Here is a 15,783-nt window from a genome sequence, read left to right as displayed (position 1 = left end):
GAGTGGAGGCATGGGATCAGTGAAGGAGGAATCTTCCTAGGGCTGCTGCATATCTTGCAGGTGCGTTTTTAGGTTCCTAATCTTAGAAACCATTTGTGCTGGCTGAGATGGGAACGAGGAGGCCTGTTTATACCCTGAGAGCAGTATGTCCTTTGAATCAGGTCTTCAGGAGCTCACATTTCTGTCTGTTTATATATTGTACGTGCAAAAGAATGTAAAGATTGCAGAGTCAAGCACTTGGGTTAAGAAATGCCAGAATTAAGGTTGCCTATAACTTTGATTTGGCCCCCTTGTGTGTATGCGTTATAACGTAGTCTTTATTTAGGTGACCCCATGCTGTTGTTTCCATAGGACCCTGCCTCATTCAGTGCACAGGATGGATGGTGCACTCTGAATGAGCAGCTATTTGAGATTTGGTTTTATCCTCATTGTTCCATGTGTGACTCCAGGTCCTATTTACTGCATGCTGTTCAAGTCCGATTCTGAATGCAGAGTACAGCTCACCCTCTGAGTCCCAGCTCCCAGTCGTCCCGCACCCCTGACACCGTGTCTAATTTCAGTCTTCTCCCTACCCCTTTCCCCCTCTCCTGGTCCCCAGTGTCTCACCCACAGCTCCCAGTCACTCTTCCTTGACTCTTCACTCAGTCTCGTCCCCCCCACGACTCATTGCCTAGGCAGTCCTAGTCATCCCTGCCCCTAGATTCCTTGTCTAATCTCAGTCTTCTGCTTACCTATTTTCCCAGTTCCCAGTCTTGCCCCTGGCACTTTGCCCCCTCTGCTGCCCCTCTCACATGTTCAGCTCTTGTCCCCTCTGCATTCAAGTCAGGCAGCTTCCTCCTCCAGCCTGCCTGGCAGATGGATCATTGGAAACACAGGAGAGAGTCTCCCTGTCAGTTCTGGTACCCAGCACCACAGTGCTCCCTGGCAGCTGGGAACAATGATTACTGGGAAAGTCCTGTTCAGCCTCTGTGGCCCTGAACTGGAGCATGCTCAGTGTAGACAGAATCTTCAGAGAATTTACCTATTGGTCCCTTCAGAGCATGTGCAAACAGAACATATCCAGTGGCCTGTCACTTTACCAAATCTGGGCAGCTTTTCACAGGAATAGTAACGTGCAGAGCTCTGACACTGAGTGAAGCCACCATCCCTGCCACGTTTCAAGCCCTCGCTGTCAGATGTGGAGGCACTATAGCTTCTCAGTTAAACACAGAAAGAATATTTTAAACATGGGCAAAACAATGTATTTTTCCCTAATCTTGTTCTCTGAATCAACTGAACAATTTTTGTTGGTACTTTAATTCAGTCTGAGGCAGACCCCTGGCATGGAAAATTTCAGCCGAAATAGTTAGTTTGGCAACTGAAAACAGGGTCGTATAATGGGAAGTGTCGGGCTACCAGCCCTGCCTCTAATAATTTAACTGTAGTACAGGACCTTAAAGCATATTTTGTACCTGCTAAAGGCACCTCCTCCCAGTTAATAGCATCTCATTATGCTTTTCATTGCTGCAAAAGAGGAGAATTCGGTGTCAGTTTTATCCTAGTGGCTGGGGTGCTGCAGTCTATGCACTTTGATGAAAGGCTTTAGACAAGAAGTGTTTATATCAGAGGCACAACAAAGGTGGAGTTTCCCCAGCTGCTGTTCTCCCTTGAAGTTTTTTCAGGGCCAAAGGTGAGTTTCTCGTTTTTCCCTGGCTGATTGTAACTGTTTGATGTGTTGGAGGCAGTGAACCTGCTACTCTGGCACTAAACCCAGGAACACCGTCTCACTCACTCAGCCATGAACGCTGCTGAGGCCCAGAAGACTGTGCTTGTACAGCCAGTGTGTCTGCAAACAGGCCATTCCCAGAGCTGTTCCCTTCCCACACATCACTCCTTTCTCTGGAAGGCACGTGCACGTGCAGCCCCGGTGTGTGCATGGTCCAGGGCTTTAATTGTTTCGGAACAAACAAACCAAAAATGGCCTCTCAGTAGGCATGTGTGAAGAACATTTTCACACACAGATCAAGTAGTGACCTGGCAAATGTCCTTCCATGTTAGTGCCCTTTGCACACGAGGATTCGGGGAGCTGTGTGTTTCCTTCCCTTCCCATTTGCCCTCACCAGCCCTCACCTCCCTTCCAGTTGTGCTCACACACCTCTGTGTCAACTGGATTAATCACGTACATAAAATAACATGAAATATTTTGCTCGTGTGTTTCTCACTGTATCCAGCTGCTGGTCTTTATTGCATTGGAGTAGAAGAGCCAGCCCCATGTGACCAGACAGCTGTACACTCCTGTCCCCCGCCCTGGTTGGGAACGGCTGCACTACAGACTGTGAGCTCTTTGGGGCAGGGACCATGTGTTTGTACAGTGTCTAGCACCCTGGGTCCTTCCTCCAGGGCTGGGCCCCAAGGCACTGTGCTAATATAAATAACAGAGACGTGTTCCTGCCTCTTAGAGCCCCGTGACTAGCTCTGCGGACAAGAGATGAGAACATTGGGTGCAGCTCTGTAGCAGTTCTGATGCCTGCTCACCAGTGTTCGTGAGGTGCCCTCTCTGACCAAAGGGCTCAGGTGTGTTTGACAGCCCAGTGACACCACAGCCTGCCCAGAGAGGTGTGGCCCATGAGTAGATAGTGAGGGTGGGCCTGGTAACTGGCCGGGATCCCAGGGATCAACCTCATTTGCATAGAAGTGAAGCTCCCTGATGCCTTTGCTGAAATGGAAGTCTTGCCCATCAAGCCTATGCCATGCTCTAGCCTCTCCTCCTCTTCACACACATTCTTTGCATTCAGCAGCTCCATATTAAAGGCCAGAGCACCTGCCTCTGCGCCATCCAGTGCAAGATAGGGACACTCCCAGTCTGGTGGCCTGTGTCTGGGATGATACTGAACTGAGCTCTAGTCTCCCAGGGTGCTGAGAACTAGGAATCTCTCCTCGTGGCCTATACCAGGTGCTGATACTGCTTTATCTGTGCTTCCTAATCAGAAGCTGAGGTGCCTGGAATAGTGCACTGCAGTCTTCAGGGCCTCTTCTCCTAAGGCATTGTGTTGGGCTGACAGATATGCATGTGATTTCTAACCACCACCCAGGAGCTGGGAGGGGCCGTATCATTGTGAGCTGCTCCGGTACTATGGCGACAAGTGCTATGGAATTGCTGATAAGAGCCCACCTGGCAGGGCACCGTCAGCCACACACGGTCCGTGGCGTGCACTGTAGGTTTCTGCAGAGACGTGTCAGTGCAGTCATTAGGCAGCGCCGGGTTTATAGAGCAGAGATGGGGCCTGCGGTAATGCTCCTTCGAATGAGCAGACTGTTAATGAGTTAAAAGCGATCTACATCAGGCATGCTGAGATCAGCACCGTCCCCACTGAGTGAGCAGAAGGATGTGGTTGAGGCAGGTGCTCACTAGGAGTCAGGCAGAGGTGTGAGCACATGCCAGAGGACAAGCAGGTCACCTCTGTTCTGTGCTCAGTTGGTCTGATCCCTTTTCAGACCCTAAGGCAGGTGGAAGTGCTTCAGGGAAGGGAGAAGCACAGCTGCAGCCACGGGAGGCTGTCTGCAATCCCCTCTGCTTGTGAGTTGCTTCCCAGCACAGGCTGTTCCTGGGGATTGGCTGGGTTGGTGCCAGCCTGCGTGAATTCTGGATGTAAGCGTAAGGGCTGAGAGCAGTGTGGAGATACCGCCTGGGGGCCGGGGCATTCTCACAGTGCTTGAAGAAGCTCTGTTTCCAGGGTTTGTGTAGAAATACACCTGTCAGCTCTGTGGTCCCATATGAACACTGTGTTGGCTTAAACCTGGGCTGTGCCTTCCCACAGGGTGCTAGGCAGCAGGCTCCCATCTCCCTGCCGACCTCAGAAGAATCACTGGGACAGATAGTCACAGGGCTGGGAAGCCGGGGGGATCTTGTTACTGTTCGGGTAGAGCTCCAGTAGTTTTGTGTTTAAGGTGGTCCAAGGGTGAAGGGCTTGTGTATTGGCAGAAAGAGAAAGCTGAGGAGCTCTGTCCAGAGATTGCACTAGGGCTGAGTCCTGCAGAGTCACAGTCCCCCACCCTGCCCCCCGAAGGTGACCCACTCACTGCTGAGTGAGTGGGCACTATGAATGTGCCTGAAACAAGCTCTCAGAGCCCTACAATTGTGTGCGACTAGCGCAGGCCTGTTGTGGGTGCTTCCAGATCACTTCAGGCTCAGGCTCCAGCTCCATTCTTCTCTGAGCCCTTAGTCTCTGGCATGAATAAGCATGTGGACAGGTCTGGTGCAGCTTCTCTGCTGCTGCTGTGTAAATCCCTTCTGGCTCTGCAGCAGGAGGGAGTCCAGCCAAGTTCAGCAGGCATGGCAGCAGCCAGCTCCTCTGTGAGATGCACTCTCCAGGGCCCGGGGGGACTAGGCACTGTCCTTGAACAAATTGCTGATACTCCTTTTCTGTTCTGTTTGGAAATGGTGCCAAGCAGCCACGGAAAGTGGAGCATGTCTGTTAGTGTCAGGCAGTGCTTTGCAAAGCTGGGATCTGCTGGAGGAGAACAGCTTTAAGCACAGATGCAGTGTGCACTGGATGTTGGGGATTTGGGAAGCAGGAGGCAGGTGGGTTAAAATCTCCCAGGAACTATTGCAGCACATGTGAGGAGGAAGGCAGGTCATGCTCCCAGGCATGATTCAAAACAAGAGCACACCTAGCCAGGGCCATTGAGAGACACACGGTCGTGGACTGGGATAGGATTTGTAGGACTTTGCTGTTCAGCTCTCTGCTGGTCCACCCGTGCCAGTGGAACTGCTGAGACACTTTTCCCACCACTTGTTCACAGGCTGCTCTGAGAAACCCTTCTTAGCCCATATGGTTCTGGGTGACTGGCTAGTGTCAAAGACAAGCAGACGCATTGGTGTGGTTAGAAGCTGTGAGGTCAGGAACAATGCCAAAAGCAGTGTGAACGCAAGCAGGTGGCAGAGCACGCCTTCTGCAAGACAGTCAGAAAGATGTAATGAATATTTCCCTTCTCTTCTGCTCACGCATTGATCTGGTAGTGACAGCATTTGACAAGATGCCAATGCACCGCATGTCAGCTATTTCAGGAACATGCTAGCTCTGCAAACTCTCCCTGCTGTTGCTGATTATCTAATTAGGCTCTTTAGACTCTGCCTGCCTGCTTAACAGCAGAGAAACACATGGTCTGCATAGCAAATCCCTGTGCAAGTGAAGTGTCTCTCCTCGAGTTGGAGATTCACTCGCTCTCTAAAGGCGTGATCCAGGCACGCCCATGTTCTCTGCATGAGGCACTTTGCTTTTGGGCAACAGTTTCTGCTCTCAGGTTTTTAGATGTAGCTGTTCCAGGAAGTCTCACTCAAGCAATTTGTGCCCCCCAATTCACCTACTTGATACCAGTGACACACCCTTCAGGTTGGTCAGTCTGTATTACAGGCTCTTCAGGACCTGTTCTGGCTCACAATCATCTGCACTGTCTGAAAGGGGCTTTTTAATAATAAAATACCCAGTGTTTGCCTACGACCCATGATATCTGGCACTGCTGCTGAGAGAGTGCCTGCCTCCTGGGGTGGGGAATGGCAATACCATCCAGTGGCCCAGAGACAGCGGCGGCTCCAGGCACCAGCGCTCCAAGCACGTGCCTGGGGTGGCAAGCCGCGGGGGGCGCCCTGCCAGTCCCTGCAAGGGCAGTAGTCAGGCAGCCTTCTGTGGTTTGCCTGTGGGAGGTCTGCTGGTCCTGTGGTTTCGGCAGCAGTTCAGCGGCGGGTACGCCAAAGGCGCGGGACCGGGGGACTTCCCGCAGGCAAGCCGCCGAAGGCAGCCTGCCTGCTGTGCTTGGGGTGGCAAAAAAGCTAGAGCCGCCCCTGCCCAGAGAAATGCAGACATCATGGATGCCAGTGCCCAAACAAGGGAATATATGAACCAAACCCAGTCTTGTACCACTGAGCAATTCAGAGGCCATGAGGTACCTAACAAATACCTGGGCAGGTAGCATTCCTTCTCAGACCTTCTACGGAGCGGGACTGGACCATGCTTAGAATCCTTTGTTATACAACAGCTTTCTCATCACACAGTGTCTGCTGCTTTCCTGGGTCCCACTCAGCTTTGCAGCCCCCGTTGCCCTGACAACACACGGAGCAAAGCCCCTCCCAATCCATGGGGAGCCTAGCGGCATCTGCACTTTTAATCAAATCTGGATGCCTAAAGTTAGGTGCCCAAATCCACCTTTAGGCCACTAAATTGACCTATGTAAAGGTGCTAAATGACCCGGTTCTCGCTGAAGTCAGTGGCAGTGTCAGGAGCTCAGCACCTTTTGAGAATTCGGTCACTTTTGTTTAGGATTTTAACTTTAGGCACCTGGGTTTGAAAATGTAGGGAGCCAGCTTGAAAGGCCAGAGGTCTTCTGATGTTGTCAAGAGGATTTCCCCCAGTCCCATCCCGTGAAATCACAGGCAATGGGACGTCATCCCCCGGCCCCAGGGAATGCTGAATGAGCAGCCCCAGACCTCAGCTGGCAGAAAAGGCAGGAGAGCAGCATAACATGGGGCTTCCCTTCTTTCCACTCCTGACACAGCCCCCATTGCCTGCAGCTTCTGTAAAGACGCATGTCATGGGGTGCACTCTAGCCTGCTGGGCCAGGTCTGTCTTGGTTTCGATGGGCTTGTTTCTGCCCTGAGTTCTCCTGCATGCTCTGGAGCTGCAGGTGGGCAGGCCCTGGGGGCTGTTGCTGTGGCGTTTTCCCTGCTGTGTGTACGCCTATAACATGTGGATCTGCATGTTACAGTCACTGCTATGTTTTCCATGTCCCGTGTGGGTGTACTGATGGGTTCCTGACTGTACCCCCACCCAGCCTGGTGATACCGCGGTGGGGACGACGGAGTGTGGCAAAGGCGCTGCGTGTACACTAACGAAGTTCTCACCCCGGTTTGCCCTGCCAGGTGACCTCCTGTTTGACAGCCATAGTTAAGACAGACAGCGAGGCTGAAGTCCGAAGAGCTGCCGTTCATGTGGTGGTGGTGCTGCTCCGTGGGCTCAGTGAGAAAGCAACTGAGGTAAGCCTCCCTCCCTGCCCCCAGACTGACCCTCACTCATGGCACAGGCACGCATCACGCTTTGTCCCTGGAGCATACAGTCAGTGCTCTGGCGCCTGCTACATAACAAGGAAACTCCCAAGTGTCTCCAGACCCAAGGGTCCTGCCACTGCACCCATCCCAAGCCTGGCCAGCTTAATGTGCTCTCATACAGCAACTTAGTGAACTCTCTGGGTGTCTCTGAAGTGATTTCTAGATAGCAGCAGTTCAGGCTCTGATTGTGTGTGTTGAGTCGCTGGGAAGGGTTACAAGAAACATTTCCTCTCGATGTTGCAGGCAGTAAAACCCAACATGTGGCTCTTGGGAGCCTAATAATTCAGAAGGTTAAACTTCCACATCTAATGAAAGCGTAACGGTGAGCTAGGAATTCATTTCCCCTGCAGGGATTCCTGCCTAGCTCCTGTGCCGAGCTCTAAGATTAGTGCACAATGGTGTCTCCTCTTATTGTCTGTGTGCGCCAGTCCCCAGCGGGGAGATACCCCCTCCTGGAGTACCTGGGAGTTCTGGAAATCATGAGCCCTCTGTCCTGGTTTCATGATTCCTAATGCACAGATCTGTTCAGGAGTCACCAGCATGGATGTGGTGAAATATTACGAGAACAGTAATTACCCTAAAAGCCACAGACTTCCTCGACTTCCCAGCACCCACTGTTAATGTTCTGCATTAACACTGATCCCAGCTTCCTCGCTTACACAGCAGCTCCTGCGTATTGGCCGTTCCCCACAGTGGCTTTAGCACTGCAACAGTGACTGTCTTCCTTGGAGAGATGAAGAGCAACCTCCCTGCATTACTACAGCAAAGGCTGTCGTCCTGCCATGGCCAGAGATTTCACTCCCATCTCTGCCTCAGTCTAATCAGTGCTATTTCTGACATATGAAAGCACCCAGGCCATGCTGCTAGCCCTGGGCTGCCCTGTTCCTTTTCCCTGCTCTTCCGTGTGTTTGCAGAGAGTGGGAGAGAGTGTCTGGTGTCCACTGCATTATAAAAAGCCTGTCCTGTTGACAGTGACAGCGCTTGGAGCTGGGCTGGCACTGCCAGGGATAGATTTGTGCTCTGGGGAAGTTTAATCTGGCATTGCTGTGTCTGAGGTGGTGCTAGGAGGCTGTCAGCTGGAGATGCCCCCATGCAGCCCAGCACCTAGAGGGTGGTTCAGGGCCTAGAAGATGTGGACACTATTGGATTCTACCTCCGTGTAGTGCTTCAGTGGGGATCCAGGGTCCCCATTTGTCCAAGCAGGTGGTGCACTGGGAAAGTCACCCTCTTAGGCCAAGAGGTCATTTGCTCTCCCCATAAAATTGGTTGGACAGATGGAGCACTGTGACTTCTGGATGAGATGCCAAAGGGTTAGATAGTGTGTGACTCCAATCCCATGTGACCCCAGGGCCTGAACGTTACAATGGCAGCAGGTCCAACCTGGAACCACCAGCCTCAGAGCAGCCATGTTGGCGCTGGTTACATCTTCTGAATCCCCTGGCTGGGGTCAGGAGCAGGCCCAGCACCTGGAGAAGGGGCAACACTGCACCGAATGGGCAGCACTTGCTACCCACCAGAGCTCCCCAGATCCCTCCTCTGCTTCTGTGCTGAGGCTTGCTCTCTGTGCATGGATCTCTGTTACAGCAGGCTGCATGCAGGGGGAGGTCCTAGCCAGCTGGGGAGTCTGCTGAGCGCCAGTGAGCCCTCACCCAGGTGCCTGCCTCTCCTTGGGTCTGTCCCTGGGTAAAAGCCCAGCTCTTTATCACACTCTAGTAAAGCCTGTGTGTGGAATGACTGAGCCACTCCGCCAAAGATGTCAGAGCAGGGTTGGCTCTTCACTGGTGAGGCTGAACTTTCAGCTAGTTTATCCCCTTTGAACGGTGCATCTGTGAAGTCAGGAGCTGGTCTGAACCAAGCTCCATCCCCTGTAATAACATACACGATCCCCTTGGGTGCTTCTGTGTTCAGCAGAGAGCCATGGGGTTTCAGGCTGTGCTGCCCTTCCTTGCTCTCTGCCGAGGCCCCTTGGATTCTTCCCTCACAGTGGGTTTGTAGCCACAGAATCCTTCTGGGTAGTGCCAAGCTGCATGTGAGACCCTGTGGGGTCAGTGTGAGGTACCTGCTAACGGAGTGCGATACAGCGGGTACTAGGAGTCGTGCCACCAGAAGTGGCTCAGTCCTGCTGAATGAGCTAGCCCTGTGGGAGTGGCAATAGGCGTGTCTTGGGCAGAGGTGAGGCATGGCCAATGTGCAGTTCCCTTAGCGTGCTGAGAGCTGGCTTTTCTGGCCATCACAAGGCAAAACAGAGTATTAAGAACATAAGAAGGGCCATACAGGGGCAGACCAATGGTCCATCTAGCCCGTTATCCTGTCCGACAGCGACTAGTGCCTGATGCTTCAGACGGAATCTACAGAACACGGCAGGTTTGAGTGATCCATCCCCGTTGTCCAGTCCCAGCTTCTGGCATGCTGGGATCTGCAGTTTCCACCACCTGCACTTCTGTATTTAAGAGAGTGACAGCTGATACCAGGCCAATGGCATGGCAGTCGGGTGCAGTGCTGGCACTCCAGGCAGGTTGTCAGTGCAACCCTTTGTGGGGCAGTCAGAGCACCCCAGACGTGTGCGCTGTCGTCGTGGGTGGGTATTGCACAGCACAGCGCTATAAAGGCTGATGCAGTAATACGTAAAATCTGGGACGTGTCTCTCTGGGTTCACTAGAAATCCCATGTCAGAGTTTAATGTTTTGGTGGCAAAGAGCAGATCCCAAGTGGGAAGCTGCATGTTCGCTGCTTTTACACCAGCACGTTGGACAACATGTGCTGGTGTCAGCAGCTCTTACGCCAGCCCAGCAGCGGGTCTAAACCACGGCGGCTCCTTCGTGTCCGCGAGGCGCGCTCCTCGCTGCAGAGAGCACCTGGGCAACAGGGGACTGGATCTTAGGCCTGGCTACAGAGCCTGCTCCTTGGCAGCTGCTGTTGGGGGTGGGAGGGGCTCTGCTTTTGCAAGCAGCAGCTTCCTAACTCGGTGTCTCACTGCAGGTCGTGTAGCTTGCACCCGGAGAACCGACCCCCGGGGAAAGCAATCCAAGCCCCGTGCAGCCCCTCGCTTGTCACGCTCTGCACTTGCTGCGCTCACTGCATAGGCTACAAGAATGAAACCAGGATTTCTGAGTTAACACTGTGCTACTGACCTAGACTCCCCTCCTTGTCCCTGTGCAGCCTGAGAGCTGCCCAGCAGCTTCCTGCCTTTTGTTGTCTTAAGTCTCCCTCCACCCCCAAAGTTGTTTTAACACCTTTTTGAGCATGTGTTGACACAGGCTGCAGAATGTTCTATCGGCTGATCCAGCCTGTTTCCTTTGCAGAGCTATTCCCTAGCAAGTGCTCCACATATAGACAGAGGCTCACTGTAGTGCACAAATGAAAAGAACATTTATATGAGAATGACTCACATCCAGGTTAGCTTTATTCCTCTGCAAACTTTCAAAGCCAGTCATCAAGGTCCTTGATAGGCAGAAAACAAATGGACACAGCCCCCTTGCCCTGGTGCTTCTCCCTACTAACTGTCTGCCTCTAACCTTTCTGCTTCCCCCACTTCCACGAGACAGCGTGTGGCATCGGCAAGCTGCCCTTCGGGGACTGGCGCTTGCTCTGCTGCAGGCTCTCAGAGCCCTGAGTATTGTCAGAGGTCTTGCTGGGAATGGAACACTTTCTCCCCTGGGGCTCTCAGCAGCTAGGGCAGGTTTGCTGTGGCTGATACCATTGACCAGAGATTGAGAGCATGACAATCTCACAGCAGCTACCTTTACTTTACTGCTTCCTGTCACTCATAGGCAGTTTCCCAGTGTGCTTTGGCTGTGTGTATTCATCTGCTCTGTGTGTGGTTAATATGCTTCTCTCTGGAACCTGGAAGGTAGAGAGCTGGCTGCTTGCATTCCTACTGCAGGTTTGTCTGTGTACAAATACTCTACCAGGTGTCTGATAATTTCTCTTCTTGCTAGCTGCTTACAGGGAAAAGGAGCTGCTCTTTGTCCCCCCACCCCCTCAAGAGCATCTGCAAGATGGGACAGATTTCTGTAGCTTTCCCACTCCCTGAGCCTCCATTTTTGGTTCTCTCTCTCAGTGAGAATGAATAGTACCAGCATCTCCCTCTACTGTTGCCCATATGCCTGCAGCAGAGTGAAACTGACATTCTTATTTGCACTGCTCCCTACAGAATTCTGGATAGCAGCTGTGAAACTGACCAGAGTGGAGTTAATCTCCTCTGCTACAGTATGGGAAAGCTATGAGCTGCAGCAGAGGCACTGGAGCTGTCTGCAGTCTCAGGAAGTTGACACTGCATTGCTTTACATTCTGTTCATATTGCCAAGGTTTTTCCCTCTCCCACAACCAAGGATTAGAGTTAGCAACTTTTGCAATGGAATATTACTTTATAAAGAAATTGAAGATTCACACACACTCTTACCTGTGCCCAGTCACATTCCAGTGAATGCTTCCCACTTGTCATGGGTGAGTGGATTTGTCCAGTCCTGGTTATCTGTTCCAGTGTAGCCAGATGTGTCAGTTTCTCTGTGGGGGAGTGCTTGTCCCTTCATTTCTTCCCTGATGTTTGCTTGTGAGGTTTTATTCCTGGGTGAACAACATGCTATATAAAATTTATTAAATGGCAATTTACCAGGAGGAGGATTCCAGTGTAGTTGCTGTACCTGAACAAGCTGCTGGTTAAGGTGGAAGTGTTTTGATACCATCCCATTGCAGCACAATGCCTGTTGAATGACTGTAACTTCAGTGGGTGGCCGATGTACAAATTACTGAGGTAGCCTGCTCAGTTCAGGGAGGCATGTGGCCTAGTGGACTGAGCACAGGACTAGGAGTCAGGAACTCCTGAGTTCTAATCCCCTTCTGTCCCTGATTTGCTATGGGGCCTCTGTCTGTTTCCCCATCTGTGAAATGGAGTTAGTGCCTTGGGCACGTGCTGGGGAGGGATGGGCAGTTTGACAGTGTGCATGCTAGGTGTGGTGTTGCATTGGTTATGGTTTAGAGGGGTTTCTGCTGAGGCTTAGCTGCTGTTCCAAGAATTCCAACATAGGCAAATTCCCTGGGGCCTCACCTTTCCCATCTCCCTCCAGAACACAAACATTTGGAAAGTCACCCTGAAATCCTGCTCAGTGAGTGCAACAGGTGCATGACACGGGGTTATTGCTGCAAAGGGGAGTGGAGTGAGTCTGGCATTAAAAGTGTGGCAGGTGAAATTCCCCCAAAAAGCAGTAGGTGGTGCTCATACAGGCTTGTGATGCCAGCTGCCCTTGGGATTCGTGGTGCAGTTGCAGAAGTGCCGGCCACATGCACAGCAGAGGAAGAGGCCAGGTGTGTAGTGGGGGACACGGACAGGTCTTCAGGATGAACTGTCACGTGTGAGTCAGTTTGATAAGACATGAACTGAATGGAGTACTGGGAATTCTAATGTATTGCATCCCGGAGAAGCCCTGTCTACACAACAGCTTCCTCCCCCTTTGTCTGCAGGGCATGCTAGGGACCCCTAGGTTGGACTCACTTGTTGGTAACTGTTCCAGTCACGCTGCGCTGGCCAGGTCCTGCAAAGCTGTGTTCCTGGCCATGGCATGCTGGCAGCTTATCCTTGGGCGCTTGTGCAGGGCAGTCTTATTCCTGGGTAGAGCGGCTCAGAGCTCTGCTACTCAGGACTGGCACTAACAGCAGCCACTTGGGCTTCATACTCCAGGGTTCCCCATGTTGCACTGGGAAGACTAGCAGCCTTGTGGTCCCACAGAAACACTGAATTCAAGGCTTGGCTGCAGAGCGAAGTGGGGAAAGCCCAGGGGCTTGTACGCCAGTGAGCCTGACTGGTAAAATCCCTTTTCCAAACCCACCCTCTGGCTGTGTACGTCCTTTCCAGCTGCCCTCACTTCCTTTGCAGCACCTCTGCTGGGCAGGTATCTGGAGTCTCCCTTTTGGTACATTTTGTTGGCACCTGTTTCCCTGTGCATGGAAGAGGCACACCCTCCCTCTGATCTTCAGAGCCAACAGCTGAAACAGCAGGCACTGGGGAAGAGAAGGCCGGGCTGGGCCATTCCAAGTGTCTGGTTCCTTCGAGCCTCCTGATGAATAACTATGGCTCTGGTGAGAACCCAGAGACTTGCCTGTTTCTTCCCTTCCCCACAGGACAGCACCTTCCCTTAGCTTGTGAACATGAGGGACTCTGCCTTGGTGTGAGGCCTTCTTGCCCATCCCTCTCCACAGCAAGGGGAGATGCTGCTGATGAAAGGTCCATGTCATTCTTGTTGGAGACGGCAGTGCCTTGGGCTGTGTGTAAAACGAACCCTGCCAGTTGCACATTCTCAGCTGGCTGGCCCCCACCAGCAGTGCAGAAAGTCTGCCCCCCTCATGGCCTGGCCCCATGTGGCCAGGGACCCAGGCTGGGCGGTGCAGTGTCAGTTGCAAGTGACCTACAGGGATACAGCCAGAGGGAGAGGTTTTGATAGGTTGCAGGTGGTCAGGGAGCCTCTCACTCCAAGGAAGGCATCCAGCCTTGTCTCTCTCTTCTTGGCCTTTCCTGCTGATTGCTGGATTCCCCGCCAAGATGCCTCTCCCCTGCCAGGGGAGTGGAATTCCCCTGTCAGGAGTTAGACTGAGGAAAGGAGAACTTGGCACAGGAGCCGGTGGACACGGGTAAAACATGTCAGTACTACGTCTTGGAAAGCCGTGGGCATTGCCATGGGGGCATTCATGTAAATGCAGGGACTGAGGACTGGCCCTTTTCTTCAGGGGCAAGGACTTCCCCGCTCTCCTTGCCAGTTATTTGATGTTCCCAGCAGCAGAATTTGTTTGGGTGCCTTTCCCACGTTAAAGGAAATAGTTCTCTTGCTCTTGGGAATTCCCAGAGCCAGGCTGGGATTGCGTTGCACTGTGCCCTCGCTTGGCCCCTGCTAGAGGTGGATGACACTGACAGGTTCTCTCCCACCCATTGCTGTGCCATCAGGTAACACAGTGAAGACAGGGGGGTGCAGGGGATAAAGCCTTTGGATAACGGAAGGGTGCAGAAGCCAAGGAGGGGAAGGGGATCATTTAGGGCAGTAGTTTTCTGGGCTGTGGAATGTAAGGCACTGGGTCACGGTGGCTCTGGTCAGCACCACTGCCCGGGCCCTTAAAAGTCCCATGAGTGGTGCTGCCCAGCTAAGGCAGGCTAGTCCCTACTTGTTCAAACACCACGCCGCACCCTGGAAGCGACCAGCAGCAGGTGCGGCTCCTAGGCAGGGGACCATGGGGCTCCACGCACTGGCTCCACACTCCCATTGGCTGGTTCCTGGCCAATGGGAGCTGGGGGAGGCATGCCTGCAGGCAAGCCCCCTCCAAACCTGAAGCCCCTCCCTGCACCCCAAACCCTTCATCCCCAGCCCAGAGCCCTGACCCCCTTCCCTACCCCAGCCCTGAGCCCTCCCAAACCCCTCACGCCTGGCCCCACCCCAGAGCCTTGTCATCTGGCTGTCCAGCTGCAGGGGATTCAGATCCAGCTCGTCTGGACAAAGCAGTGATGTAGACTGGAAAATGCAGGCACCAGTTCGGTCGACCTTGGAGCTACCAACTTGGTGTGTCAGTCCAGAACCTGCCCTGTTCCCTCCGGGATGGTGCCACTGTAGCTGTGGAGCTGCGAATCACACGCCCCGGGGGCAGCCCCTTTCCATGATGAGCATGGACACCAAGGTGTTAGCAGGCTTACTACCAAGGCAGGGAAGGACTTTGTGTTTTCAGGCATCTCTGGACTTCATCTACCCCTGCCACTGGGAGCTGGGATTTTCTGACCCATATGCACGTCCAGAAAGGCCTTTGCCCAAATCCCAGAGATCTAGAACCTCTTGCTCCAAAGCTGGGAAAGCCTGGTTCTGTGCATCCCTTCCCCATGAATGCCACACATGCTCCCACCCTTCTCTGGTCCCCGTTCCCCCCTCAGCCTGGCTGGATGTTCATGCAGCTCTCTGACCTGGGGGGGCAGCCTGGCTGCCTGCTGCAGCCAACACTCCTATGGAGCAGTGGATCACATGGCAAGTGGGTTAGTAAGGGATGGACACGCACAGCCAGACAACTTGGCTAATTTGTACGTGCTTCAGTCCCCGAGCCGAGGAACTAGAAACCTGCCCCTGGGGAGAAAAGCCACCACTTGCCTGTCTTAGGGAAAATCCACTGGCTCAGCATCTGCTGTGGGGAGCGAGCACTGTTCAGCTGTGGCACTCAGTGTTTACAGAGGAGGGCCTGTATCATGGTCCCTCTCTGACAGGTGGGGAAACTGGGACAAATCCCTGCCCCTCTGTGCCTAAGTGATCCTACTGCTGTGATTTGCTGTAGTGACTTGGCTGAGCCTGGGGTGCTGGACAGAAGGCGTCAGGTCTGTGCCCCAATGGGGGACACTGGCTTATGGCAGCTGATGACTATTGGTCTCTCCCCAGGTTCTCAGGGACGTGTTGCGGGATCTCTACCGCCTGCTGAAATCAGTGGTGGTCTCGGACCGTGATGAGGTCACTGTGCTTCATGCCCAGCTGGCCTTGGAGGAGCTTGATGACATCATGAGGAGGTTCTTGTTCCCCCCTCAAACCCTAGAGAAGAAGCTCATGGTCCTGCCTTAGCAAGACAGACAGGCCAGCAGGATCGAGTGCCCCCAGCACGACTTCCACAGCCAAGTCGCACCTCTTGGTCTGTGCCAGCGCGCCGTAGCCAGGAAAGACTGGGATTCCTGCGTCCCACAGCCTCGTCTC

The 15,783-nt window shown here is 53.2% G+C and overlaps 2 protein-coding genes across 2 annotated transcripts in view; both read left to right on the top strand.

The window, feature by feature from the left end:
- The window catches only part of TANGO6 (transport and golgi organization 6 homolog), an 87,029-nt gene extending 71,266 nt beyond the window's left edge, over positions 1–15,763 (top strand). The window contains 2 exon segments of the mRNA XM_050922237.1: positions 6,896–7,009; positions 15,478–15,763. Of these exon segments, the coding sequence (XP_050778194.1) occupies positions 6,896–7,009; positions 15,478–15,654 (291 nt within the window). The 3' untranslated portion in view covers positions 15,655–15,763.
- The window catches only part of UTP4 (UTP4 small subunit processome component), a 113,290-nt gene that overhangs the window by 52,627 nt on the left and 44,880 nt on the right, over positions 1–15,783 (top strand). The gene's annotated exons all lie outside the window — the stretch shown is intronic.

Source organism: Gopherus flavomarginatus, chromosome 14, assembly GCF_025201925.1.
Source record: "Gopherus flavomarginatus isolate rGopFla2 chromosome 14, rGopFla2.mat.asm, whole genome shotgun sequence".
NCBI classification, from domain to species: Eukaryota; Metazoa; Chordata; order Testudines; family Testudinidae; genus Gopherus; species Gopherus flavomarginatus.
The sequence above is the reverse complement of the archived record's forward strand: the minus strand, read 5'-3'. Positions and strand labels throughout refer to the sequence as shown.